Raw genomic sequence first — 26,695 nt, forward strand, 5'->3', positions numbered from 1 at the left:
AAAAGAAAGTAAGTGAGAAGAATCATGTCCCCGGCTAGATCCGAACCCCCGACCTTTAGAACACCCGTCTTATACCTCACCAACTCGAATAGCGCGGATGTTTTGCGCCCCTTTACTTTCCTGGGTATTTAGGTCAAGGCAATGACATGCTGCGCTTGAGAGTGGTAGTCAGTGCCGCTCAGAATTTCAGCGGGAAGAAGATTTCTTTAACCCTCGAACCACAAATCGAGCGTCTACACCGTCTGCACCGGTAAGCTAGAAGATTGCCTTCTCTATGCATAATATGCCACCAAGGCTGTCTGAAGCGAGTCGCTCCCTGTGCGTGTAGCTAATGGAATTTAGGAATGAGGGGTTTATTTAAAGATGTACACACAAGGGAAGCCAAGTCGATATCTCGAGCCCTCACTAGTCTCTCAATCAACGGCTATGGCCTACCCTGTGTCATCATGAACGACCGTGGTCGCCAGTTTGACCGCGCTTCATTTACTGCCTATAAACACTCTTTAACGCCAATTACATCAAGACAAGTTGTTACGTCTTAAAACAAAGCAGTCTTGCCGAACATTTTCCGCGCTACCTGAATGATTGTCTCATTGCTTCAGCTTGTCCAGCACCATTATGCTAGACATCCGTACGCTCCTCGTAATGATTGGTTGTGCAGACCTGCCAATCTATTGTTTAGACCCACCTTTCCAATCCCACGTGAGTCATTCCACTCCTCGCCAAGCACTCCTGCGGACATTTCCGACTATTCCTCGCCCTTACGCATCGCTTTGCGCCACGTCATTTCCCGTCAACAACAACACTCTTCCCTGCGTGTCTACGTCCACCCACTCTTGCAGACCTGCGTACATGTCCTTGTTTGCTACGAAGCAGTTGCCCTCATCTAAAGGCCCCTCACGGCGGTCCCTTACCGGTGTTCAGCGTAACTCAAACCTTTCCATCTGCTCACCAACGGCCGGAAAGGCACTTCCCGTGGATCACCTCAAATTTCCATACTTCGACCGTAACTCCATCGCCAGCTGCGCTGTTGCATACTCTGTCCAACGCACCATCCCTTCCTGCCATGTGAACTTTCCACTCTAGATATTTTCTCCTCGCTATTCTTTTTCCTTTCGCCGCTGCTTGTCTAGCGGGGGCGATGATGCTATAGCGTACTTATAATGTTGCACGGTGAAAGAGGACGTCGAAGCGCTCAGCAAATGAGCTGGTAGAAAACAACGACGAAGCACTAGACCACACGACCCAATGCCGTGCAGATTATCTATTAGCGCTGCAAAGTTTCGGTGTGTAAAATGGGATACATATAATTGTATTCAAGCTTTTCATTCTGCTCCATGTCGCTTCAATTGCTGAAGGGTACTAATTATAGCGTAATTTGGTTTTTAATGATAACGAACATTCATTTCGGCCTTTTTCTTTCCCGACATAAATCAGAATTTTAAGGTCCTCAATAAGTGATTTCAATTTCATTAAGTTATTTAGCCCTGGCCAATCCCCCTTGTGGGTACGTGCGAGCACCTTTGAGGGCATCCTCTACATCACCATCATCATCAGGTTTGTGGAATGAGTGGTGTTAAGATAATGAGTAGGTCGTGCAAAATATATCATTAGATACCTACAACCAACGTCGTTTACGCTCCATTCTCATATCTCTAAGAAAGAGTTTTCCCGCCGGAATCACATCCTTTAATGATGTAAACCAGCGTGGCTAAGTAATTGCGGTTTTTCTGTTTTTGGATAGCGGCATTTGTTTATCGCAGACCGCTAGCGGCAATCTCTTCTTTTAAAGCAAAGCTTTCTACCTCTACCAGCCAACGGTTCCTTCGTGGAGTGCGGGAAAACACTGTTAACGCGGCTGAAAGAGGAGGGCGGTTATCACTCACAGAGGAGAAGATAGACGGTGCGGCGAACGCGTGCTATTACCCAGAGTTCCCCCCGCACCGGCGGGCACTACGGCGGAAACTATTTCACCGGGTTTGTCGCCTTCTTTATCGACGGTTGTTTTGAACCTGTTTTGGCGCAGCTTCAGGTCCATTGCACGCCTCCTTCGCATAAATTGATCAACTTGTTCGACAGCATCTCCTAGGTAATCCGGACACGGCGGAATTAAGTGGTCGTACGGCAAAGATACGCTGAGGATTTGTTTTCGGGGCGGCAAAAAAATGTATAGACCACGTATAGACATCTGGACGCTAGAGAAACGCTACGAATTCGGTTGTGTTTTCAGAGGTATTGCAAAAGGCGAAAGGAGCAACTGGTCATGATAAATAACGATTATAATAGTACCCTCAGCTTTCTCGCATTTGTAAAACTTGCTATTAACTAGTATAAATGGGTGCATTTGGGAATCACTAAGCTCACATGCAGAACTGTTTCGGTGACTGCGCGTGTGTCACGTGGTGGTGTAGCCCCGAGCTAGCACATCCCGATGGCTAGGTACCGCTGTCTACCCTTCGAAAGGCGCTCCCCTCTGTTTTCTTTCTGCCGACCCATGGCTGGCCTAGAGCGACAGCGTCCACCGCTTGAGACACCCCGCACCCCCCCTTGGCCGAGGTTGCTGTGTTCGGGACGCCACCCCCGCGCATTCCAGGTAAAGGCTGGCCGAATTTCTGCTTTCGCTGTTTGTAAGGCCACGTGTGCGAACTCAAGTGACGTCGCGTGGGCAGTTGTTGTGGGTGTCGTTTAAAGCTTTACTTTCCAACCACCTTCACAGCGTGGCTTGGATACTATTGTTTTATGGATGCCTACCGCTGTACCTGCTACCGAAGTTTGTTCCGAAGCTATGAACGTGGCAATGGCAATATTCGGTCTTGTGGAAAAACAGAAACAGACTTTTTCGGAGAGTAACTTGTAGCACTGGTTGTTTGCGTTTGACTAAAGTGCTGGAGAATTGCTTTTGTAAAAATTAATTTTCACAGTCACAAATATTAAACAACTTTTAGGACTTGACAGCAAGCAAGGTGATCTGTAATAAATTTCTGGTATAAATTAATAGACTCACCGACACTGGTGTCATCAGGTTGGTCCGCGCGAGAAGCTTCCTCTCGGAGCGAAAATCTGGAAGGGTCGAGAGGGCATTGCAACGATAAATGTCTTTAAGAAAACAGTGCGGCTTTTTTTAGTACTTGTCGGACAATGTTTCAAAATGTCTACTGTGGACACTCACTTCTGCCGTCCTTGAAATCTCGGAAAAAGTAACTTGGCTACAGTCTCAATCCCTTGATCTTTTAAACAGCGTTGTTGTATTCTTAAGGTAGGAAACATGACCGGAATTTCACACCGGAAGTTCCACAAACGCACTCTTGAATATCTGATCAACGTTGTTTGACAAATGGTTCTGCGAATGTGATTCTTTTGTAGGACTTTATGATTAAAGGTAGTGAAAACAACTTCTTTGCTAAAACGTTCGGACAGCAATGGAGGAGACACGTGTTCTCTTTTCCTCACCCAGTGCTAGGCGTCATTTGGTGGTCCCGGGGGAATTTTGATTTAGGCTTTGTAGTAGAACTTCCGCGCATATCCAAGACGACTATGGGGCTAAAGTAACTGCTTTGTAAACTAAAAAATTGCCCCCAACACTCGCCACCTTCTCGTGAATAGAAATCAGAGTTGGATCGCCTTTGTAGGACGCTCTTGGTCAAGCGAATGGGCGGTCGCCACAAGTGCTGGGGAGTTTAGGCGGGCCAACCCGACTGCCTTCATTTTTTGTTTATGTTTTCTTTGCCGCCCCTCCCGACAGTGCGAGACAGGATCTATCTGTCTATTAATTTTGTTTTTTATACATATATTACCCAGTTGTTCGACGCTGCTTTTAGGCCATGACAAGGTCTCTTTCATTACTATTTTATAGAGTTTGAAAAGCTGACAAATATTCTTCCCAGATAATTCCGGTTTTTGCAACATTTCTGTGAGCATGTAGTTTAAGAACGAAGAAAAAATTGCGAAGAGCAGTGATTTGGTTTCATGAAAAAATCCTAAGCGCTAAGTAAATGTTGCGAGCTCTGCATAGGTTTCTTTCTAAACACATTCATGGAACTCACATCGACTCTTCATGAATGCAGTGTGATCATATACTAAAAATCCATGTTTACTCTGGAGTAAAAAAAAAAAGCGAGGATTAGTCTGTCAGTGGCTTGGTTTGCAATTTCGTGAAGAGAAAATACTTTTTGGGAGAAGAAACTTAAATAGGGAAGGTAACAATTTATTCGCCCAATAATTTTGTACATAAAACCTCGCCGTCATTGAAGCAGAAAAAAACTCGCGTATCTGAAAGGATATGACTCCCTTTAGCAAACACTCATTCTAGAATGCGAGTTTGTGTGCCAAAACCTATTAGGTGAATTTCAAACACCTGGACCACCGTCAAGTTGGCAGTCATACCTGCACTCAGAGAACCTAAATTACTGGGTTGACGCCACTATAGGCGCATCATAGTAAGGCAAACATCTGCCACTGATAATTTACGTATATATATTGTGAAAAAAAATTGGTCGTGTACCAGAAGAAGCTAGGAAGCCATTTCCTGCGTTTTAATGAATAAAGCTGTGGCGGCAGAAAGACTTTTATATTCTTAAATAAACTTCAACCTCCGATGTTAGCCACAACTTTGCAATGAAGCACCTGATCAAAAGCGAGTAGCTATTTGCATTATTGGCTCATATTCCGCCTGAATAACATATGTCTTAAATAAATCCAAGTTACGTGATGCGCGCAGGCGTCCATATGTTTTAAGAACCCTACAGCAGAAGTGTACGTTTAGTGGTGAGTATAGAACAAGAGTTGCGTAGATGGGGACAGAGCAAAAAACATCCCCAAGTGCGATTGTATTTTAAACGGAGTTTCACTTTTTTTGCCTATACGGTTTTTTCCGAACCAGAAAAAAAAAGCGAAATTATATCTCACCCATGAGCAATGCGGACAACCAGGATACTTGCATGAAGAAGAAAAAGCCCTGTGATAGGTTTCATGTTGAAAACCCTGAAAAAGAGGGCCGTTTCGTTTTAACACAAATATTTGCGGTACCAGTATACCCTGTACAATAACGTTCACGTGTAGGGATTTGAGCAACACCGGTAAGTGGACACACATGCTTCCCCCTCTTATACCAGTTATTGTAACTGAGTTATCAGTGGTGGCTCAATTGGAGCTTCTGCTATCTCAGTTTCTATTATGCCAAAATGGGGCAAGTGTAATTTGGGCGAAGGAAATGAATTGCACTCAAGCTAAAGTTCTCGCAGTACGGCTAAACTACATGAGTTGTTTATAATTTAACTTCGTGCATTTCTCTGACAAGTGGAATTCAAGATGGCGTGTTAGAGTGCAGATAGAAATGCTGAAACACGTGGCGGGACAGTGGTCGGTGACGCTTCGATGGTAGCACAATGCTGCGTCAAAGTTCTGTTGAGCAACGTTCGCACAGGTGTAGAACCTAGCAGAAAAAATAGGAATAAAAGCACGAACATGACCTAATAAACAGAAAGAAGGAAAAAAAAGAATACACCAGGATTTCACACTCGACCAGATGGGCTAATTTGTTTTGCGGCAACACTGCACCCCCTCCCCCCGCCCCCCACCGCCATACGATGAAGTTTGTGAACCTTACGTAGCAGAAATAAACCGCTCAAGGGAGGCATGTCAACGTAATGGCCTTAGTCAAATTCCATGAGAAAAATTGTTGTGACTTCAGTTTCATTTTAACATACAACCTACCTCCTGCCAGTGATTTATCAAATGTGAGATGAATAAAAGTTAACTATGGCGTACTGTAAATGAACGCAAAACCCGCTAAGCGAAAGCTATTTGTTCGGCCTGCGAGCGAAGCGAAATGAGTGCGAATGGTTTAGTGGTACCCGATAATATCTAGCTGAATTGATTTAGGACAACGCTACAATAGCATACGATATTTTTGAACATTGAATATTGAATTATTTATTTCGGCAACAAAAGGAGGTTGCCCAGGGGCTATGGCAAAAGGCAACATTTAAATTCGCCTGACTACGCCCCTAGGACCCGCCGCGGTGGCTCAGTGGCTAAGGCGTTGCGCTGCTGAGCACGAGGTCGCGGGTTCGATTCCCGGCCGCGGCGGCCGCTTTTCTGATGGAGGCGAAAAGCAAAAACGCCCGTGTGTACGAGATTTCGGCGCACGATAAAGATCCCCAGGTGGTCAAAATTAATCCGGAGCCCTCCACTACGGCGCGCCTCATCGCCTGCGTTGCGTCGGCGCGTTAAACCCTAAGATCAATCAATCAATCGACTACGCCCCTAGCCCCAGGCAGCACAAACACACAAAGAGCAGTTTGTTGCAAAACGCAAATGGCTTAGAAATTGTAATTCAAACCTCATACAATTCGATGTACAACTATAGAACAACGTCAGGCTAACCATACACAGTTTGTATCCATTTCTGAAGTCTGCACAGTATTCACGATCCGAATTTGTGAGCACAAATATGCGTAATAAAATAACTCTTGTTACGTACCGAAAAATAGTTTTTTACAGTGATGACAACACAAAAGCATTATTACATAAAACACACGCACACAATAATAGAGCTACGAAAAAGGAGACGGAAGAACATTACATTATTGCTTGAGTAGAAGCTTTTTAACTTTTTTCCTGAAGGCTAACAGAGAAGTGCAGCTTTGCATCACATCAAGTAGAGAAGGATACATATTTAAAAGATTTGGTATCTGCCATTGAAGCAGTTGCATGCCGTACCCTGTCCTAGTCTCAATTTTTTAAATTCAGTGTGCCTGAGACTATAATGCGGATCAGTATTTGCGTATAATGATAAAAATATTTCTGGGTCTGATTTGAAGTTCAGGAAGGCTATTTCGGCTAGGCGTTGAATATATATGTCCTTAATAGTCGATATGTAGGTACATTTAAAATACGAAGAGACATGTTGTCGACTTGATAAGTTGTGAATGAATCGTAAACCATGTTTTTGCATTAAATACAGGACATGAATGTTCGATTTTGACGTAGCGGCTCAAACTAGTAAACAATATTGTAGCGTTGAGTGAACAGCGCTGTCGTAAAGTTGTCGTTTTATGCTCTCGGGTAACAGCATACGAAGCTTGTTAATGGTGCCAATTGTTTGGGCTACATGTATACACTGCATTTACATAATTTACATGATAGGTCCAACGAATAGATTCGTGGAAATACACGCCAGAAAACTTACATTCTGAAACTTGTAACACTTCTGATTCGAACGATATGGCATTAATACGTTGAACTGGTTTATTTATAGCAGAAACAATAATATACTTAGTTTTTTTTGTATTTAACAGTAGTTGATTTGCACTTAACCGCTGCGATAAATTTTGGAGGTAAATGTTAGCATCACGTAAGAGGACTGTTAAATCTTTTGAGGAGAAGAACACATTTGTGTTATCAGCGTATAACACCATTTCAGGAGTCTCAGGAATGTTGAAAATATCATTAATATAAAGAACAAATAGTACTGGTCTTAATATAGACCCTTGTGGGACACTAAAACCGCGGTATCCAGCATCTGATAATACGTTATTATATACAATAAACTGTACTCTATTTGATAGATAGCTCTGGAAAAGCTTATACGCCGTGCCACGTATTCCGTAATATGGGAGCTGTCTGAAAAGAATATGATGCTAGAATTGAATCAAAAGCTTTTTTAAAATCAACAAAAATTCCAATTGTATAGAGGCGGTTTTCTATGTTGGAAACATTTTTTCCCTTAAAGGAGCCATGAAGAGAAAACACAAGCTTGGTTCATTCAAAAGATTGTCTCGTTAGAATCATACTGACACCACTTTTATCGTAAACTTCGCTCAAATAAGCCACATAATTAGGAAAAACGGGAATGGTCATGCGACCCACCAGCTCATTTCCCGCAAAAGAACCTGTGATGTCACATGAGCTAAACTCTGCGATTGGCGGAGGCTGGCAGAAGCAGACGCAAATTAGGTAGAGCTTACAAACTAGACGAACGAGCGACTTGCGCTTAAATTTAGGGCACATTCTTTACAAAGCAATAAGAATGATGGCACAAACAGTGGAAGTTACGAAAGCACATGTAAACATAGAAGTACTGATGCGTTCTGCTGTTCGTACTGCGCACAGCATGCTTGGTTTAGCTGCACAGCACTACGGGGCATGGGGTTGTCTCAGACGACACTGGCCGATTGACGCAAGCAACGGTGTCTTACGTGACCCAATTTGTCGAGCGAGCACTGTTTAAGGGAACGAATATTTTCTCCCAGAACAAAAAAAAAGCCAGGTTTAAATGCGGGCAAAAACAAACCAAACGCTTGCCACGGTATGGTGGCGCCATCTAGGTTACGGAACGTAAAGAAATGCGGCAACAAACCAACACCGCTGTACAGGGTGGAGACAACCTTTGAACGGTCCCGTGCCGCCGCAATTGGGCCAACGGGCTAAACGCGTTATTCTTTTCGTTTCCCACGAGACCTAGCAACGCGAAACAGACAATATGATTCAAACTTCTTCAGTAAACCGCGTTGCGGCGGTAATTTTAGCGTGGTTTTGACACAATGACTTGCTTCGGCGGCGAGCGAGCAACCGAAAATGGCGGCGCCAGCGTATACGTGTCTCTACCCTGTACGGCGGATGCGTGAATGAAGGTACTCTAGGCTGCAGAGCGGTCGGTTCCTGTGATGTCATTTGGGACCACGAAAACGCACGATTGAGCGGGAAAATCAAAAGTTTAACCTAAATTGTTTAATTTCTCAGTGAATAAAGCACCTTTTGTATCCGGACAAGCGCTGGGGGCACTATAAAACACGAAATCTTTCGAATAAAACCAACTTGCATTTTCTCTTCATGGCTCCTTTAATGTTAAGTAAAGCTGATTCTGTTGATTTCCCCCTTTGAAACCCATATTGTTTTGGAGATAAGAGTTGATATTTTTTAAGGTGAACAGTTATTCGGGCGTTAATTACTTTTTCAGCGATCTTTGAAAAAAGCGGGAGTATTGATATTGGCCTGTAATAGGAAATGTCGGTAACCGCACCACCCTTGTACAAGACAGTAACTTTGGCAATTTTCATTTTGTCTGGGAACATGCCAGTTTCTAAGATTAAGTTACATAAATGACAAATCACATAACAAATTAGATCAGATACTGCCTTAATAAGTGCGTATTTGATACAATCGAAACGACAAGCACAATTATTTTTAAGCTCATGTATCATATCGCAGATTTCCATAGGAGTTGTAGGGCAAAAAAACATTGATTGCTGCAGACTCGGAGGCATGTACCTTTCGACCTTGTTGTTGGCATTTTTGTTGTAAGCTCCGGAGGGTAAAAATGACGGTTAAATTCATTTCAAGATCTTTACCCCTTAACATCTGACCCCAATTTTTATTTCCATTGGAAAAGTAGTGGTTGTTTTGCGTAATAAATCTTTTACGGTGCGCCATGTCTCACTGGGATCGTAACATGTGGAAGAATTTGTTCGAATAGTATCGAATACGAGATTTTTTTATTTCACTAGAAAGTTTGTTCCGGAGCGATTTGTATTCTTTTAGTAGTGGTAATTCATGTGAAGTTATGACCTTGCTAAATAATTTTTTTCTGGCTTTTATTTTGTGTAGTAGTTCTTTTGTTATCCAAGGTTTTATGATTTATCTGCAGCTTCGCAAGATAACTTCTGGAAATGCGATATTGTACGACTCAATAATTTTGTTAATAAACTTATCATACATAACATTTGGATCCATCTGTTTCAAGCACTGCGTCAAATTTGTAAACGCTACGAGTTGGCCAAAATGCTCCGTATTGTCCCAAGTTACCTTCGATTCGATGGTGGTTTATTTATCACAAAAAAAACAACATTCAAAGGGTATATACAGGAGGAGGTCCCGAAGTCAATGACTGCAGGGGGACCTCCTATAAAACAAGCATCAACAAGTAAAAGTTTTAACAAACAGTGGTTACAGTATTATGTTGAAACCGACAAAACATATTACAAAACAGATTGCACAATCAAAGTAAGAAAGCAAACAAAACATGTGATAAACGCGAACGAATTGAACTCAAATTGACTGAAGATGAGCACGTAAGCTATTTTTGAAAGAAAAAATATTTGAAGCACTTTTTGTCAAGTGAGGCAAACAGTTCCATTCGTAAGCAGCAGAAAAATGAACAGCTTGTTTACCATAATTAGTTTGAGCTTTAGGAAGTAAAACATTGTTATGAAGGGCAAAACGAGTGCAGCTCTGAAGTGGAAGTTGGTTAGCAGTGATAATTTCGATGGGAAGCATACCGCTGAAGAATTTAAATACTATGATGCAAAGAGAATACTTAACCAAATTAGAAACTGATAAAATGTTATGTGCACGAAGCAGAGGTAAAGAAATGCAACGGAAATGACTATGAGTAATAATCCGTATGGCTTGATTCTGGATATGTTGCATATGTTGCAGGTGCGTCGGGTATGTATTGCCCCACGACGATATGCAATAACTAATGTGACTATGAATGAAAGCATAGTACAATGAAATTAGAGTCTTCAAGCCAAAATAAGGACGAACCTTAATTAATATTCGTATTCCATATGCTACCTTTTTAGTTAACAAAGAGATGTGTTTTTGGAATTTGAGATGTTTATCAAGCTCAACACCTAAAAAAGTGGCGTAGACCGAGCAAAGAAGTTGAGTATCATTTAGGCAGATGGAAGAGTTTTCCGGGATTATTTTGTGTTGAGATCTAAAAATAATAAATCGAGATTTGGACGAGTTAATGGTTAACATGTTTTCCCGACACCATGCAGCTAAATTATTACTATCAGCATTAAGCTTCACAATTAGCGATTCTAAATTCATATCAGTTGTAAAGATAGTGGTATCGTCAGCATAAAGTACACCAGTTGAAAATTTAAGGCATTGCGGGAGATCATTGATAAAGATTAAAAATAAAAGAGGACCAAGAAGAGATCCCTGTGGTACGCCTATGTTTGTTAATTTGAATTCAGAGTAAGTACCAGAGATGCATACGGTTTGTTTCCTATCAATTAAATAACTTTTTATTAGGGTTAGAGCAGGGCCGGTAATTCCAACTGCATTTAATTTTTTAAACAATATGGTATGGTTCAGAGAGTCGAAAGCTTTAGAAAGGTCAATGAACAGCGCACCAACCAGATATCCCGCATCAATGGCTTCTTTAAATTTATCAGTTAGAAATATTAAAGCAAGTTCAGTGGAATACCCAGCCCTGAACCCGAATTGATTCGCCGATAGTATGCTAAATTTTGATATATAACTTGTGAGCCTCAGAACAAGTAGCTTTTCAATAATTTTGCTAAAGAAGGATAATACGGCTATGGGGCGGTAGTTTGATATGTGAAGTCTGTCCCCTTTCTTAAACCTTACGTATTATTGTTCTGTCACTTGTTTTCTTCGCAGCGCTGTACAATTTTTTTGGAGAAAAACAGAAAATAGACAAATGATCACTCAAATCGCTCGTTAAAACACCCGCTCGATTATCACTTCGGTGAAAATTTGTCAAATAGAGGTCAATCAGTGTCTCACTCGATGGTGTGATACGAGTAGGAATATCGATTACGTTGGAAAAACCATTTACGGACGGCATATCGCAAAATTCTCTATTTAAATCTTAAACGGGCAGGAGATTAACATTGAATTCGCCAAGAATAACAGCTGGTGTCTTGGAATTTGGTATAAATTCTAACACAGGTTCAAGAAACAGATAAAATTGGCTCAAAGACCCAGAAGGTGGGCGATAAATCACACCTACTATAAAGGCACTTGTCTTTAGGAAAAGTGATTTGAAGTTTGGATCAATAATGCAGTAATCCTGAAGAACGTCATAAGAGTACTTGTTCTGTAAATAAATGGTGACACCACCACCCTTATTTTTCGTCCTACATATTGCTTTGCAATAATACCCGTCAATAACTTTTGTATCACTGGTGCTCGAAAACTATGTGTCAGTAAAGGCCAAGACGTCAAATTGTTTATCGAAAGAAGATAGCAACAAGCTCAATTCCTTCTATTTATTTCTAAGACTTTGCGCATTTAAATGAGAAAAAGCAAAATAGTTGGACGGTTTCTGAAGACTAGAGCCAAACGCACGGGAAGAATCTGTGTCATGATAAGCGCAGTACGGGCTTGAGGCAGCAATTGAAGAAAGGAAACGCTATCACAATCTTCTGTTTCATGTTAGCGGATTACGTCATCTTAACAAGGTTATGTTCGTCACGAATACGGAGGGGCTTCGCACCCTCGTGCTTCCGAACAAAGATGTGGCCGTTTCTTTGCCATGTCAACGCCGCCTCTATAAACAGTGCCTAACGCGTGAGCGAAAAATGGCCAAACAGCCACTCTCCTGTTGCTCTCTCCTACCCTTCCCCGCTCCGTAGCCTTCCAGCGTGCTTTCGTGTCCGCCAGCCAGCGCCGCTTCTCGGAAACTATGCAAAATAGTGGAAAGTTTGTTTAGCGTTCCCGAGGCGGCGCTCCTACGCCTTCTTGTTTTTCACCATGCCTGTCTGTCTTGGTATGTCACTGATAAAACTTCCTTTGTCACGAAGCAAAATCCCTTGCGCTGCAGCAGACTGATGCCGGCTTTGCGCGCTTATCTACTCCGATCACAGGCCCTGAAATTTTCTGAGTGGGGCATCCCACCTCTATCCCCTCCGCATTTAGGTATTGTTTTGACCCCGGTGTTCGCACTTTGTATCGTTACGCACTTCGAAAATTGAGGACTGTACTGTAGAAGCGCCCGGACAGCGTGGCGGGATCCCAGCTGCTTATCCTTTTGTTTCCTATAATTTTCTGATGTTTACAAGCACGCGATATTATTGGAAAGTAATCATAGAAGTGAGCGCCTGAACAAAAAACGCGCACGCAAGTTTTTCTTCTCTAAATACCCCAGAAAAAAAATATCAGTAAAATAATGGCGGCCCCAGCAGAAAATATCGTTTTTCTGTTAACTATATGCCTACCCGACAATCAGTATGTTCTTACACTATTTCAGTTCGCCTCCGTCTTTACCTTTCCAAAAATGCAGCAAGTATGAAGCGAGAGACACGTTGAACGAGATCCCCAGTGCGCCACAGAACTAGCGCCCCGTCGCGGCTAAGATGTAAGCGAAACGGCCCTTGAAGCCCAACAGGCAAGCTGACAGACACACGTCGTAGAAGTGGGTGCAGCGTTCGCGACTCGCGAGCAGTGACGTAAGGCGAGATGTCCGCCGGAACGCGCCACATAGTAGATCAGTGCCTGAACTAAGCGTCCCTACCCTTCCCATTGAAAAGCGCGCGACGCGTCAGGCAATGTTAATACAGGCGGCGTTGGCCATGTGAAGGCGTAGTTTATTTCCTCGGCTTTTCTGCGTGCAAGCCACAGAAGCAGTTTGTTTGCTGACGTTAAGTTATCCAAAAACCCCACCTTCGGATCTGGAGTCTTCAGAAGAGAGCGACTCTGGGCCCATTCTTTCTTCAGAGCTAGCGACGAGAATCGAACTATTATCGGAGGCTCTTTTCGGGGGTGTTCTGGCAGGCGATGTACGTTTTCAATATCGCTCTGCTTTAGCTCAGGGAGGCCAAGTTTCACTGCCAGGTCTTTTAACTCCTCGAACAAGTTCTCATTGTCTTCTTGCACAAAACCACGGATCTCGAGATTTTGACGCCGATTGTAGTGGTCAAGTTCGTTAACTTGTGCGTTCACTGTTATCATGACAGGGGCGTTACCTGACGCTAAGCGCTCCACCCTTTTGTTTAGTGCCGAGACATCGTTCGACTGCTTTTCAACTTCTAACACAGCGTCGTACTGTTTTGACATGTGCTCGATTGAAGGCGCGATACCGTCCACCTTCGCAACAAGGTTAGTTAGGGCATCCACTGTGGCTACAAGTGGCATGAGCAAGGACAGCTTTTCGTTATTTCAGTCAACATGCGCTGCATGTTGGAACTGCCTTTTTGACTAGAGGTCAAAGCGCTTTTTTTTCTCGCTGTCTCACAAGTCGTGCAGTACCATTTCGCTTTAAGAGCGTCACCTTTACTTCAAAAGGAAGCAGCATTGACACCCGAACATTTGCCAAGATGGTACATGTAGTTGCAAGAAGTACATGTAAGGTACATTTCATCGTCGGGCAGTTGTAAATGGCATGCCAGGCACGCTCTGTCCGTACCGGAAGACATACCATCGGCACAGGGCAGCACGCAACAGCAGCACAGCAGCAGAAGTGAACGAAGTTGGATATGCGTTTGCACAAAATGCGAAAGTTCACGAACCTGCGGAACAGGCAGGAGATGATTAGGCCGGGGATCCGATGCTGTTCACCGCTGTCGCTGTGCGAAAGTGCCAAGAGTGTCTCCGAGTCCCGTCACTTTTATGGCTTGGTTGCGCCGGCGATTTGCAGTGGCCAGCGCAGGCGCGTGCGCAGAAGCCCAGCTGCTGCCAATCTTCGTTTCCAACGCTGGGGTAGCGTTGGCTTGTTGGTTTGAGGATGCGACGATGCACCAACCTGCGGAACAGGCGGGAGACAATTAGGCCGGGGATCCGATGCTGGTCGCCGCTGCCGCTGTGCGAAAGCTTTGCAGACCGGCATTGTTTCTCATTAGAAGTCTGAATACTTTACCCCAAGTTTATTCGTTTATATTAAAAATGAATAGGCCTGAATTCATTTAGAGGCTATTTGTGTGTGCTAGTTAATTGGGAATAGGAAAACCAAAATAGAACCGATGACAAGATTACATGAGGCACCACGACCCTTCGTGAGTGTCAGGTCTTCGCCTGTCACGAGCACTCGCGCGTGTTCATTCTCTCCTCGATCAGTCACGTGGAGCCTTTCAGGCGAAATCTCTATCTGTCTCATTAAAGGAGCCATAAAGAGAAAATACAACTTCGTTTAATTTGAAAGAACTAGGATTCAGTATCTCACTCAGCTCCATTACAGCCCCAAAAGATGTTTTTTTAACGAAAAAAAAGCAAAAAGTATTTAAAAACTTTCAAATTTTGCGCCACAGTGACGTGCTATGAGCAAGCATGACGTCATACGGGCCAACAATAAAACATAATTTTCAGTGCGTTAACTGCACGTTAGCATTCAAGTGATGCGGTCAAATGAAACTAGAGGCCCCATTACAGACGTCGAGTCATGTGTCACCGCGACAGGTCAGTTAGGCGGCCGCCAATCGCGCAAACAAGGTTCCGTGACGTCATAGAAAAGTTGCGGGAAATTGGCTAGGGGGTCGCGACTGCTTCACACGTTTTCTTTAATATCTCCGTTATTTGTTCGAAGATTGCGATGATATTGGTATCATTGTTATCGGGACTAAGCAGTCTTTCTAATAAGCCCAACTTGTATTTTGTCTTCATGGCTCCTTTAAAAGGCTGACTTTAGGAGACGCCGGCCTGGGGCAAAACTCTACAAAGAACCAAATATGTCCAGACGCTCAAAGCATGCAGGTTATGCATAGGAAATCATACAAAAAACGAATTTATTATAGATTTATTGCGGCAAATATGTGCTTAGGAAGGGAGTAGCGTTGATTGAGATGAATTCAGTGGTATAAGCTGAACTAAGATAAATCGGCAAAGATTGGAAATTGATAGTAATAACAAGTAAGAGGAAAGTGCTGGAATTTGAAACAAGAATGGTATTTTTAACTTGGGAATAATGTTATACTAGGAGGGCATAATATAAGTTAGTGTATGTTATGGGAGAATAAAATGAATTTTTTGATGGAATGGATTAAGCTCAATACGTTGATCTAGGGCCGAATGGAACAAAATAAAACGGATGAGAACGATAACATAGCCTGGCCGTTATGTTGAAGGAGCACCGTGTGAATAAGAAGTATAAAACAATACTTCATATAAAGCAACATTTAAAAATAACGAATTTTGAGTCTCACGAAATTACTCGTGTTGGTGTGAACGACGAGTAATGGTGCGCATGTACAACTCTCATCATCAGCATGCTAAATGCGCGTGAGCTCTATCGCCATCGCCTGCGCTTGGGGGGTTTCGCCGCCATGCTAGCCAGTGGCGGCGAGAAGACAGTGAAAAATGCGATGCACGGGACGAAGTCGCAGAGAAGCTCACCGTGGACGCTGTAGCCACCTTTGAAGATTACATGCAGTGCGACGCTGAAGCATGCAGGTCGGCTAAACTGACGACTTAAGATATCGTCAACACCGTTCGTCGCGATGACGGAACCAGCGACGAGGACGACGCTGAGACAGCGCCCGCAAGCCAAGGCGAAAGCCGTGTCTAACGCAGATGTTTTGCAGTGCGTAGCACAAATGCGCACTTTTCTGAGCAGGTGCACCAATGCCACCGAGGCAGTGCTCAAGAACGTCGACAGATTCGAATCGTTCGTCTTGCAGCAGTTGAGTGGCACACGTCAGGCAAAGATCACCAATTTCTTCAAGAAAAAAACCTGCATCCAGACTCGCGTTGGAGGCTAACGCGATTGTGCGAGCGTTCCCAGTAAAGGTAGCTGGAAGCTTTTGTTACGTTCACAACTTTTACCGCGCATTTTTTATTTTTTTACTATAACGTATATTCAAAATAACGAACTATTTTCAGCGGTACCATGAAATTGGTTGTATCAAGATTTGACTCTACCCATCTTTTTAAATATCAGGCTTTGGCTTTAAAAGCCAGGCAGGAATCTAAAGTGCCTCACGATATATAAGGGAAATCCTTATATGTGTTACCGGAAGGTTGATACCACAACTACGTCGGCACTAATGGTGCAACGATGCGAGGAACCCAACACGCGAACAAATGCTTGCCAGCCATGCATTCGATCAGCAATTGTAACCAAACAAGAAAAATTGTGAATTGGTGATTATTAATAAAGATTAGTTAGTTATATTAGGCGGGCCGAAGGGGGAATAAGATAAACTAAAATAAATAAAAAGAAGTTTGCGTGCAATAGGACGGGCTAAGATGAATTAGGATAACTTTGTATAATAGTTATTGATTAGTAAAGTGCAATTACGGAAGAATAGCATTTCACTTGCAGTATAAAAAATAAATAAATTATTTATTTATTGAATGGATGAATGAATGAATAGCACAATTTAAATCATCGTGACCTAGTTTGAGATTACGGTGGGATACGGCGGATTAGGATAAAATAAGGTGATATAGAAACAGAATAAGGGGAACTGCAGCCCGAAAATATGTCAGAGTGATAAAGATCGAATGGAATGGTTGAAGGTAGATCAAAATAAACTCCGCATTTGAGAGCGGTAAAAATCGTGGTTGCGGTGCCAAGAAGTGGTCTGTATATAAAAATACCCGGCACAATAGATTGTCATGCTTCACCTTGAAGTCACGTAAGCCCACTTCAATACCAGAGAATTTTTCTCAACTAATATTTCTCATAAAAATGACTAGCCTCATTGAATTGTATATATATATTATTCCCGTGCACCGATCATTCAGGGCAAAGACTGTATTTAAAACGTGGCCTTTCAAACGGCATTTGCACGATTTGGTTCTCCCGCATTGAAATTGCGGACGCTTGCAATTTTTTTTAATTTTCAGTTCTCAGTTTATTCAGCATTCTTTTTGCATTCATAAAAACAACGCCAGGGCAGAAACAAAAAGCCACAAAAGGTAGCTTGACGGGGTTTCTGCCCCACAATTGTCATCGGAAACAACGAGAGGAAAACTCATCATACACTTTTATAACATACAATGAACACAGATTTAAAACAGGATACATTTTTGGTTTGTCTTAAAACACAAACTTGATATGCGGGTATGCAAGAACAAGAATACAATCGAAAGTAAAATGGTGGTACATACAAACACATGAGTGACAAAAATGAGCAAATGAACAGTACATACACGTCGGCATATTTTAAATGTATGAGTGTCGGCAATTTAGGACACAGCCAATAAGAAGTTGATAAAATAGTCTTTCCACTTACGCTTAGAACGAGTATTTGTGTTAACGTTCGTGTATTCTAGGTAGTTTAAAAAACTAGGCATAGCATACTCTATTCGGTGCATGCCGTGGTTTGTTCTGCAAAAGGGTGCAGGCCAATTCTCTTTTTGTCTCATATCATAACGGACTTGTGCGGGTGTCCGGAGAATGCATAATTTGAAGAAGCAATCATTCGTAAGATTTAGGTATTTGTTATATTTTGTAAAATACTGTTATCTATACATTTGCGTGACAGGAACAACATTGAAGGCGGCAAACAGCTCTTTCCTGTGGTCCGTATATGCAACGTTCGCAATATGTCGAATTGCTCTTTTCTGAAATAAAAACAACCTGTTAATATGTGTTTGTGGTGCATCCCCCAAAATAAGGTTGCAATAACGGTAACTTTGCTGCACTGCTTCCAGATCTAGATCATTTTCACCGTTCTAAGGACTAAGCGTTCAGTACTCCAAGCTTTTTTTTCTCTGTCAAGAAAATTCGGTCTCTATTGCACCACAAATATGATTTTTTGATCGCAAAGTGGCAAACATTTAGGCACTTCACCATTTCTACCATTAGCTTCGTAAACAAAAACTTAAAAATTTGCAGTTTTTGTTTTTCTCAGTATATAACATTTAATATTCAGAATATTTATACTCATCACTTATCCTATGTCTGTGCAGTAGAAAAAATAAACAGCAAGCTGGCAACATTTCATTTACGAAGACCAAAGCGCTGCTAACGCGACTAACGCGATTTCAATCGAACAGCCATAAACTCAGTATCTCCGGATATTTTTAATGCCTTTTCCGACCAATGGCTTTTGTTGCACACACTTCGCCTCGTTTGACGTAAAGTTGAGTAGCAATTGCTGTTTAGCCCCTGTAACAAAATCTCGTTGCTTTCACCTCAGCAAAAGTATTTCAATCTGCTTTTAAATACTTTCTGTTTAGAGTGAGTTCTGCAAGCACAAAAGTTCACGTTTAAAGATTGATTGATTGAATGCTTGATTGCTTGCTTGCTTGATTGATTGATTGATTGCTTGAATGATTGCTTGCTTGATTGATTGATTGATTGATTGATTGATTGATTGATTGATTGATTGATTGATTGATTGATTGATTGATTGATTGATTGATTGATTGATTGATTGATTGATTGTAGGGTTTAACGCGCCGTTCCAACGAAGGGGATGAGGTCCGCCGTAGTGGAGGGCTCTGGATTGACTTTTACCACCTGCGGATCTTTAACGTCCAGCGAAATCTCGAACGCACGAGCGTTTTTGCTTTTCGCCTCCATCGGAAAAGCCGCCGCCGCGGCCAGGAATCGGTTCCGCGACCTCGCGCTCAGCAGCACAACGGCTGGTCTGTTGGAAGAAACAGTGTCTAACGAGATGTGTGATTGCGAGCCTCTTTCTGCAATTTCATGCTGTCATTATTCTTCCAGGCAGTATTTTCATTTCTGAAACTTTTTCCAGAATGTGTTAAAATAATAATATTCTGAAATGTCATCCCGCCTGACGGTTCACTGTGGTATAATCACCAGGAACGAAGGAATAGACTAAGTGGGCGACCTAAATGACCCCGATAATAGGTACTCCTGGTCTGACATTTCATTTTTTATCTGGGATGTGGCTGGTTTTGTCAGCAAAGTGGCCCCTGGAGGCATATCATGGGTATCGTAGCATTGTATGGTTATTTATTACTTTCCACTCCCTGCACTAGCTGAAACCGCTGATGAGATCGCTTTGGTATGCAACAATCCTCACCCCAAAGCCTTCTGCAAAGATGCTAGGAGCGTAGCCTCTTAGGGACTCAGCTTGTGGGCGTCTCCTGTCGTCGTCGTATTCTCACGTAGTTATGGTACTAAATACCGAGACACTGGTTTTTCAACGCACCGTACTAGAACATTTCATCTGCGTGTGCGAAGACGCGGACTAAAAGAACGTACCGGGACACTCGTGTTCGAATGCCTCTCGTTAGAATGCCTCGCGCCTCATACGTTAAACTCCTCCGCCCCCCCCCCCCCCCCCTAGTTTCGTCTCCGTGGAAAGAACGCCAAGGCGCCAAGAATACGCTTAAACACTGCATGCTTCGCCCCTTCCCAGATTTCTCGCTTGAGGAGATGGCCTGTGTTTTTCAGCAAGCCTTAACCAACTCACGCTCGTTTCAAATAATGCTTATAATTGGTGTAGGCGAATATTTTGCACAAACTTCCGGTAGGGGAGATAATACTGTCACATGACGGGAAACAACACTCGCTCGTAGCTTCGCAGTTAGCGACTCTTCTGCTGCAAAGACGACATGTTTGAGCCCCAGGCATTACTATTTGGACTGCAGGACCAAGGCCACGTATCACCCTGTAACTGCTAAGTTATCACACGTTTGTCGCCCAAAGCATTGCACTAGAATAAACGAGGTTGGCAGCATTGCGAAATCAACCTGGGCGCCGCGTTTGAGTAGTCCTTTTTACGCAGTACCCTCACAATAAGTTTTCGAGCGGGATAAAAAAGCTTTAATACGCCCATCACCTTTCCCAACCATACCAACCCCGAATCACAGCAACTATTCCATAAACAACTGCCCCCATAGCAACTACGATGGCCGAAGGCGGTGGTCAAATGACGAGGCCAGCTGCAGCTACGTAGTTAGATCAGGTCCCGCCAGTTTTATAAGCTCTTTGCGCAGCTGGGAATGATCGCGTCGCGCCAAGGGCACAGCATCTCGCTGCAGGAGTGCACATGCCACTCGATCTGCCGCTGACCTTGTTCCGCCAGTTACACTGTCATTGCTGCAATGGCGGCCGGACAACCGCAGTTACTCATTGTAGACGAACGAAGAGGCACATGTGCCGGGCTACAGCGATCGTGTCATCTGCAAAAGCATAAAGGTAGCGGTATAAAATGTCGCACATTTGGCGAACATGATGGAAGGAAAGAAAAAAAAGCGGAACTTCAATGCACCCAGGCGGCTACGATCGAAGGAGAGCCCAAATGCAGACAACGCGCAGAAATTTAAGCACGCGATACCTAGCATCATCATGACCATAGAGGTCACTCAGTACGGATGAAGCTCCAACCGTACAGTCACGAAGTACGGATCGGAAGAAGAAACGAAGAGCTGAGTAGGAGATTGGGGTAGTACAGGTTGCAAAACGCAGAATGCCAGGGTTAGCAGTGTACTCACGCCAGTCGTGACCAATTGCAGCAAGACCAGTCAGGTGTCGCGCACTTTAGAGAAGGGTCGTCAGATTAATTCCTAATTTCATGTCCACTATTGAACTGAACACAGCTGCGTGATAATATAAATTCGAGGTTACTAGCAAATCTCTCACTATATTTAAGCTATTCGCAAAGGAGTTGGTGGTTTATGGTTCACTGTAAAAATTAGCAAACAACATATTCAACTGAACTCACGTCTTGCGAACAAAATAGCAGGTTCAGTAACTTCTTTAGAAACTTTTATGTCTCTCTACTGACTCAAGAAAGTGCAATTTTCTTCGCTCTATTTTGCTCTACTCTTCACATACTATGTACATATTGAACAAAATACCAAATGACAAAAGGAGTGTGCGCACAGTTGCACAAAATCGCTATTTTACAAGTGCATGTAAGCGCCAACCAATTCCATTAGGAGTATATTGCTTAGAGAACCATCCGCCATTAAGTCAACATTTGCCAGATCAGTAGTAACTCTTTTCCAGCGTTCATTGAAGGACGTTTTAAAAACAGCATTCCAGTAGCTCAGAAAAACATGCTGTACCTTTGGAAGTTCCTTTAGGAGATAATACTTTAAGGTGTAAATGTGGCCTTGTACAACTGGTTAGGCAAATTTACAAGGTGGCATGGTGCCCGCGTTACCAACAAACGATTTCCTGAGTTCTAAATTTCTCAGAATACGCTGCAGAGTAAAGAAAAAACCAGTTGACGCGCATTTTCTCTTCGCGCTCGGACACTTACACGGGGCTCAAAAGAGGAAACCAAACAGATCAACCGTCGCTGAGGCCAGGGTGGCAGGATATGCAAGGTCACGTGCGCCGTAGAGCAGGTTCTCTAGAATTCGCTCCCTAGACCTGAGAAAAAATTACCACTCTTTTTCCTGCCATACCACAGCTGGACTCGCATTTCAACGCTACCTAAAAACGATGTCTCTTTTTATTTTCCCGTCATTTCTAAAACGCTGTTCAACACATCGCGGCACTGCTTTCCACATGACATGAAACGACAAAAAGGCTGTGAGAGCGGCACTTCTGGCGAATGCTTATTATGTATTTAGGTTTCACAGCGGTAAGGCATTGAAGAAAAGCGAGCCACAAGAGAACGAAATGGTGCGAGAACTGCCCAAGAGAACTTGTGGCAGTGAAAAAGAAAACAACAGGGCCTGTAGCGCGATTCCTAATAATATTCGGTCGTGGGAAAAAAGAAGGAATCGACCGTGGCTTGAAAAAAAATTGCAGAAATAAGATTTTACAAACAAGGTTGGCCACTGAAGCCCCCTGCCTGTGTCCCTTAATGCCTTCCCGCACAGAAGCAGTTAATTGAAATATCCTATTCGTCGTGGAGCAATCAGCAGACATGGTTCAAATATATTTCATTAACCAATGGCTTTATTGCACGTTTTTTGTATCTCTTGCTGTTTTTTTATTTGATTGCTTGCGCTGGCCTTTCACAGTTGCAGTACCTAGTTGACCGGGTTTTTTCTTGGTGCAAAGGGCTTTAGCGAAGACAAGGGCCTATTGTGCAAGCAATCGGAGCATTTGAATTTTTGGGGGAACACTCGCCTACGTAATGCAGTTTGCCCATGGGTGTAAGATGCATAAACATTATGCGCCCGTGCGTCCAACGACAACAATGGTTGAACTCGAAGCTTTCACGTAATAAATTCTTTGGTTGCCTGAGCCTTCCAACCTGCTTCGGCCATGTCGAAATGGAGCAGTTGAGTACACGTCAGCTTCATAACGCATAGGACCCAGGTTTTATTGCGGCAAATGCAAGCGTTTTTCTCTTTCACTTCACCGAAGATAATTTATCATCATCGTCAAATAAAGGTTCTTCTCCTGCGGGGCGTTTTCGCCTTACAGACGCATCAGTGAGACCACCAAAGCTTCACATTAAAATTACTCAATTCTATTTATTTAAAAGAACACTGCCATGCATATGCTGTGACCATTCTCATGAAACATCAGTACCTTCACTTTAATATACGACAAGGCATGCTGGAAATATGGCAGCCTGGCCTCTAAGAACGGGGGGAGGGAGTTTGGGACTTTGGGACGGAGTTTGGGAGCATGATTTCTTTAGCTACTCACTAAAGAATACCTCTAGTGCTCAGAGCGAATGAATAGCATGTATTGATGTATACAGAAAAACTACCAGTCTTGTAGCAGTCTAGGAGTAGAATGTTTCTTGTGGGTACGGGCTTGGGCAGCTGACCCAGGCAGCATACTATTGCGGTGTTCTCATAACTATTTTTAAGTAATCGGTTGTGTTTGAACGATTTATGTGCATTTTTAAGCTTTCAAGCAACACCACTATTTGTTTTTGGTGTTCCCGTTCAACCTGAGCCAAAACATGGAAGCCAGGATTGGTGCATCTTACGTCTAAATATATCTAAAGCCCCAATATTTAGAATTCCTGACTACACTTTTTCATTGTGCTGGTATGGCGGTTATTATGACTGCTCATGTAGGTGGAAGCGTGGCCTCCGCGATCGGCTACCGGCGGCGACAGAACCCTTCTCGGCATTCGCTTTTCAAGCAAACGACCACTAAAGCTGCGTGCAAAGGCAATCGTGGCTGTGAAACAACGTACGTTAAACAACTTTGTACTTGTAGGATCGAGTCAAAACACATAGACCATATATTCAAGTTTTCTATCCCGAAGACGCGGCAACGAAGGCTGATTTACAACTCAAAGCGCAGGCAGCGTCGGCCAGACGAGCCTCGCTTCAACCTTAGGCTAACGGCGCCGCCTCGCGGCGTGTGTCGGAGTTAGCAAAACTACACCGCTCCCCTTGCTTCCGCGCCGAATGGGACGGCCGGAGCAACGGCGCGCCGCCAGCGGCAAATCGCGGAGGCAACGGTGGAAGTAACGAGTGGAGCTAGGTCTCTAAAAGATTTTTTTTCGAGATAATTTTGCTGATGAGATGTTGCCTCTCCAGGGCAGGGCACATGATAAAAAAGTATGAACGTCCTCAAGGCCACGCACAGATAATGAGGGACGGTCCGCGAGAAAAGACCCGCCTCATGTCGCTTCCGATTCAGAGCTGCTTTTGCAAAAAAAAAAACTAAAGAAAAATAATTCTACGCACTTTTTACGAAGTGACTGTGATTATTGTCCCAAAAAATTACACATGCCAATTAAGTCACATCCATCCAATTAAATTACCTTTTGGAAAACACATATTTGAACGAGTTCTAGAAATTGAAACCGCAGAAATGAAATCTTTGACACTGCTGATCGCTTTTATTCAGATAATTTTTTCAAGACGTAAAAACGTAACAATGACATCGTAGCAGTAGCCCGAAATGAGCGCACTTTTATCGTAAATGTAAACCAGCAATGAGGAACTACCAACCTTATCAAGAAAATAATCTGTTTTACGGCAATCTTGAAAGAAGTTTAGGAACAGTCACAAGTTCCTGAACCAGCTGGATTCTGCAAATTACGAAATGTATTGTTTTGCACATTGTGCACTGCATTTACTCCTGCTGGCACTGACAATTCGACAACGGTTTGGCATTCTCAATATTGAACTTCCTCGATTACCTACTAGAAAAATGAGTGGTCATCAGTGAGGCAACACCGTTTCAGAACTCCTGAAAGTTTGTGTGGGTTTCAAACATTTCGTAGAACACAATTACGCTCTGTGCAAAGAAACAACTTCAAGAAAGTTAGAAAGGTCTCTCATCAATCAAAAAGCACCTAAAAAATAACGGCATAAACCACACTCACCTGTGCAGCCTTTAAACGCCTGGTGGCATACGGGTAGCATAAAATTGAGGAAATTTTCTGGACAAAGAACGCGTACGTGAAGCATCCGTACACGAAACAAGACTCCGCCGATGTGCATGGCCATTTGACAACTGATCCGGAACAAGAGAAAAACGAGAAAGCCCACATTCCCAAAGCAGAATCGTTCGAACCGTTTTTTTCACGAGTATCCCTTGAGAGACTCGCAGTGCAACAACTTGAAATTTGCGCGCGTACATGGACGTTGTTAGAACGGCAGGGGATTGTCCCTGGCGATGTGTCGGTGTTTATAACGAAGCTGTTCAGAACGATTTGTTTTGCATTGCTGAGGGTGGAGATGGTGGTGAGGTGTCCTAGGGGTGTCAAAGCATTGAGACGACGTGGTTACAGTTGCTTGTGTTTAAAGAGTCAGACATTAAATGCGAGAGTGAGGCCATCAAAGGAAAACTTAGGACACGATGTGCCGACGTGCGAGATTTTATTGCCCGGAGGGAGAAAACCACGCCCTTGTTGTGCAGCCAGTCGCCATCTCCTGGTTAACTTTAAACAGTTCATACTCCTGGGAAACAGCAAAAGGAAGCCCGCCGTTAGCAGTTTGTGCCTTGAAGGTAGAATTTCGTTTTGGTTCTGACACTGACGTCCAATGTTTGTACCCTGCGGGTCTTACAACTTTTGCATCCGTTATAGTAAAAACGTTCTTCAGAATATTACTACGCACTTTTTAGGGAAAGAATTTTTTTATTTGAAGTTTTTCGTCCGATTAGGTGCAGTGCGTGCCTATCGTCGGGTTGGATTAACGTTTTATATCGCACCGTTCCCCCTGGGCCTATAGGCGCGATACAGAACGTTAAGCACATTTGAATCAATCGTTCTGTTCGAGGAGGGATGGATTGGGTAAATAAACCATGGCTATAATAATGGTCGTTTTGCTGGTGCATGAGCTCCTTGGTTGTCATAATGGTCTGTGTCATGTCCGGGAGTTGACTCAATGCAGATATCACGGCATTGTTTTCGTCACCAGTTTAGCTTCTTTCTTCTCCAAGCTATGACAAATTTGCAATTAGCATGCTCATATTACTCGTGCAAGCTTACACCATGTCTCTAATAATTTTCTGAGTGAAAGCCAATTCGAAGTCGAAGACCATTTTCTAAACAGGGGAAAAAAACAATTCCCGCCATGGTAGCGCCGCAAAACACTAAAGGAGGAGAAAGAGAGAAACCAAAGTAAAAGTAGAAATCACTACACTCAGTGAAAGTAAATGACCAGCGAATGCGAATGAGAACACATCACGCACGTGGAAAAAAATATATACGCCCTAATTTTGAGGGCTATTTTGTAATAAACTGTACCTTTGTGATTACTTAATGATTTTGGAGGAACTGGAGTTTAACTCCAACAGAGAAGTGTAAGGCTTTCCGTGTCCCTCACGTAGAGACCAAAACTTTGATAGCAGACGAGAATTCCGCCAGCTTTGCAATTTCAATTTAAACTACCTATGAACACCAAAAAATACATTGGAACGTATAGTCAATACAGCGGCTAATTGTCACCTTGTTCAATTTCGAAAACTTTGAAGTTTTGATAAAACGGGAGTTACAGCCGTTCCGTGCTACGAAATTGCGATAAATTTGTCGTTTTCCCGAAAGCACCTTGCACACCCATATTAGGTACCGCCAATGAATGCGTTCTCGACGCGCTAAAAACATGCGTCACACTTGAGCACAAGTCAAGGGCTGCTTTATTAGGGTAAACAAGCACATCGGTCCTGTAACTGTGCGGTGAGCATCAAAATCATAGATCATTT

The 26,695-nt window shown here is 43.1% G+C and overlaps 1 protein-coding gene across 3 annotated transcripts in view; it reads right to left on the bottom strand.

Annotated features, from left to right (window-relative positions):
- LOC144179357 (venom serine carboxypeptidase-like) overlaps positions 1-14,545 on the bottom strand; it is a 31,913-nt gene extending 17,368 nt beyond the window's left edge. The window contains exons 1-3 of one of the 3 annotated variants that reach the window (XM_077707678.1): positions 14,498-14,545; positions 4,906-4,980; positions 3,005-3,060 (exon numbers count right to left, since the gene is read on the bottom strand). In XM_077707678.1, coding sequence (XP_077563804.1) covers positions 3,005-3,060; positions 4,906-4,970 — 121 coding nt within the window. In that variant the 5' untranslated portion in view covers positions 4,971-4,980; positions 14,498-14,545. Of the gene's footprint in view, positions 1-3,004; positions 3,061-4,905; positions 4,981-14,264; positions 14,351-14,497 lie in introns of those variants that run through there. The other 2 variants (XM_077707680.1, XM_077707679.1) reach the window with 2 other exon arrangements.
- Positions 14,546-26,695: the final 12,150 nt, after the last annotated feature.

The sequence above is a fragment of the Haemaphysalis longicornis genome, unplaced genomic scaffold (assembly GCF_048455015.1).
Source record: "Haemaphysalis longicornis isolate Haplotype H1 unplaced genomic scaffold, Haemaphysalis longicornis Haplotype H1 scaffold_4, whole genome shotgun sequence".
NCBI classification, from domain to species: Eukaryota; Metazoa; Arthropoda; class Arachnida; order Ixodida; family Ixodidae; genus Haemaphysalis; species Haemaphysalis longicornis.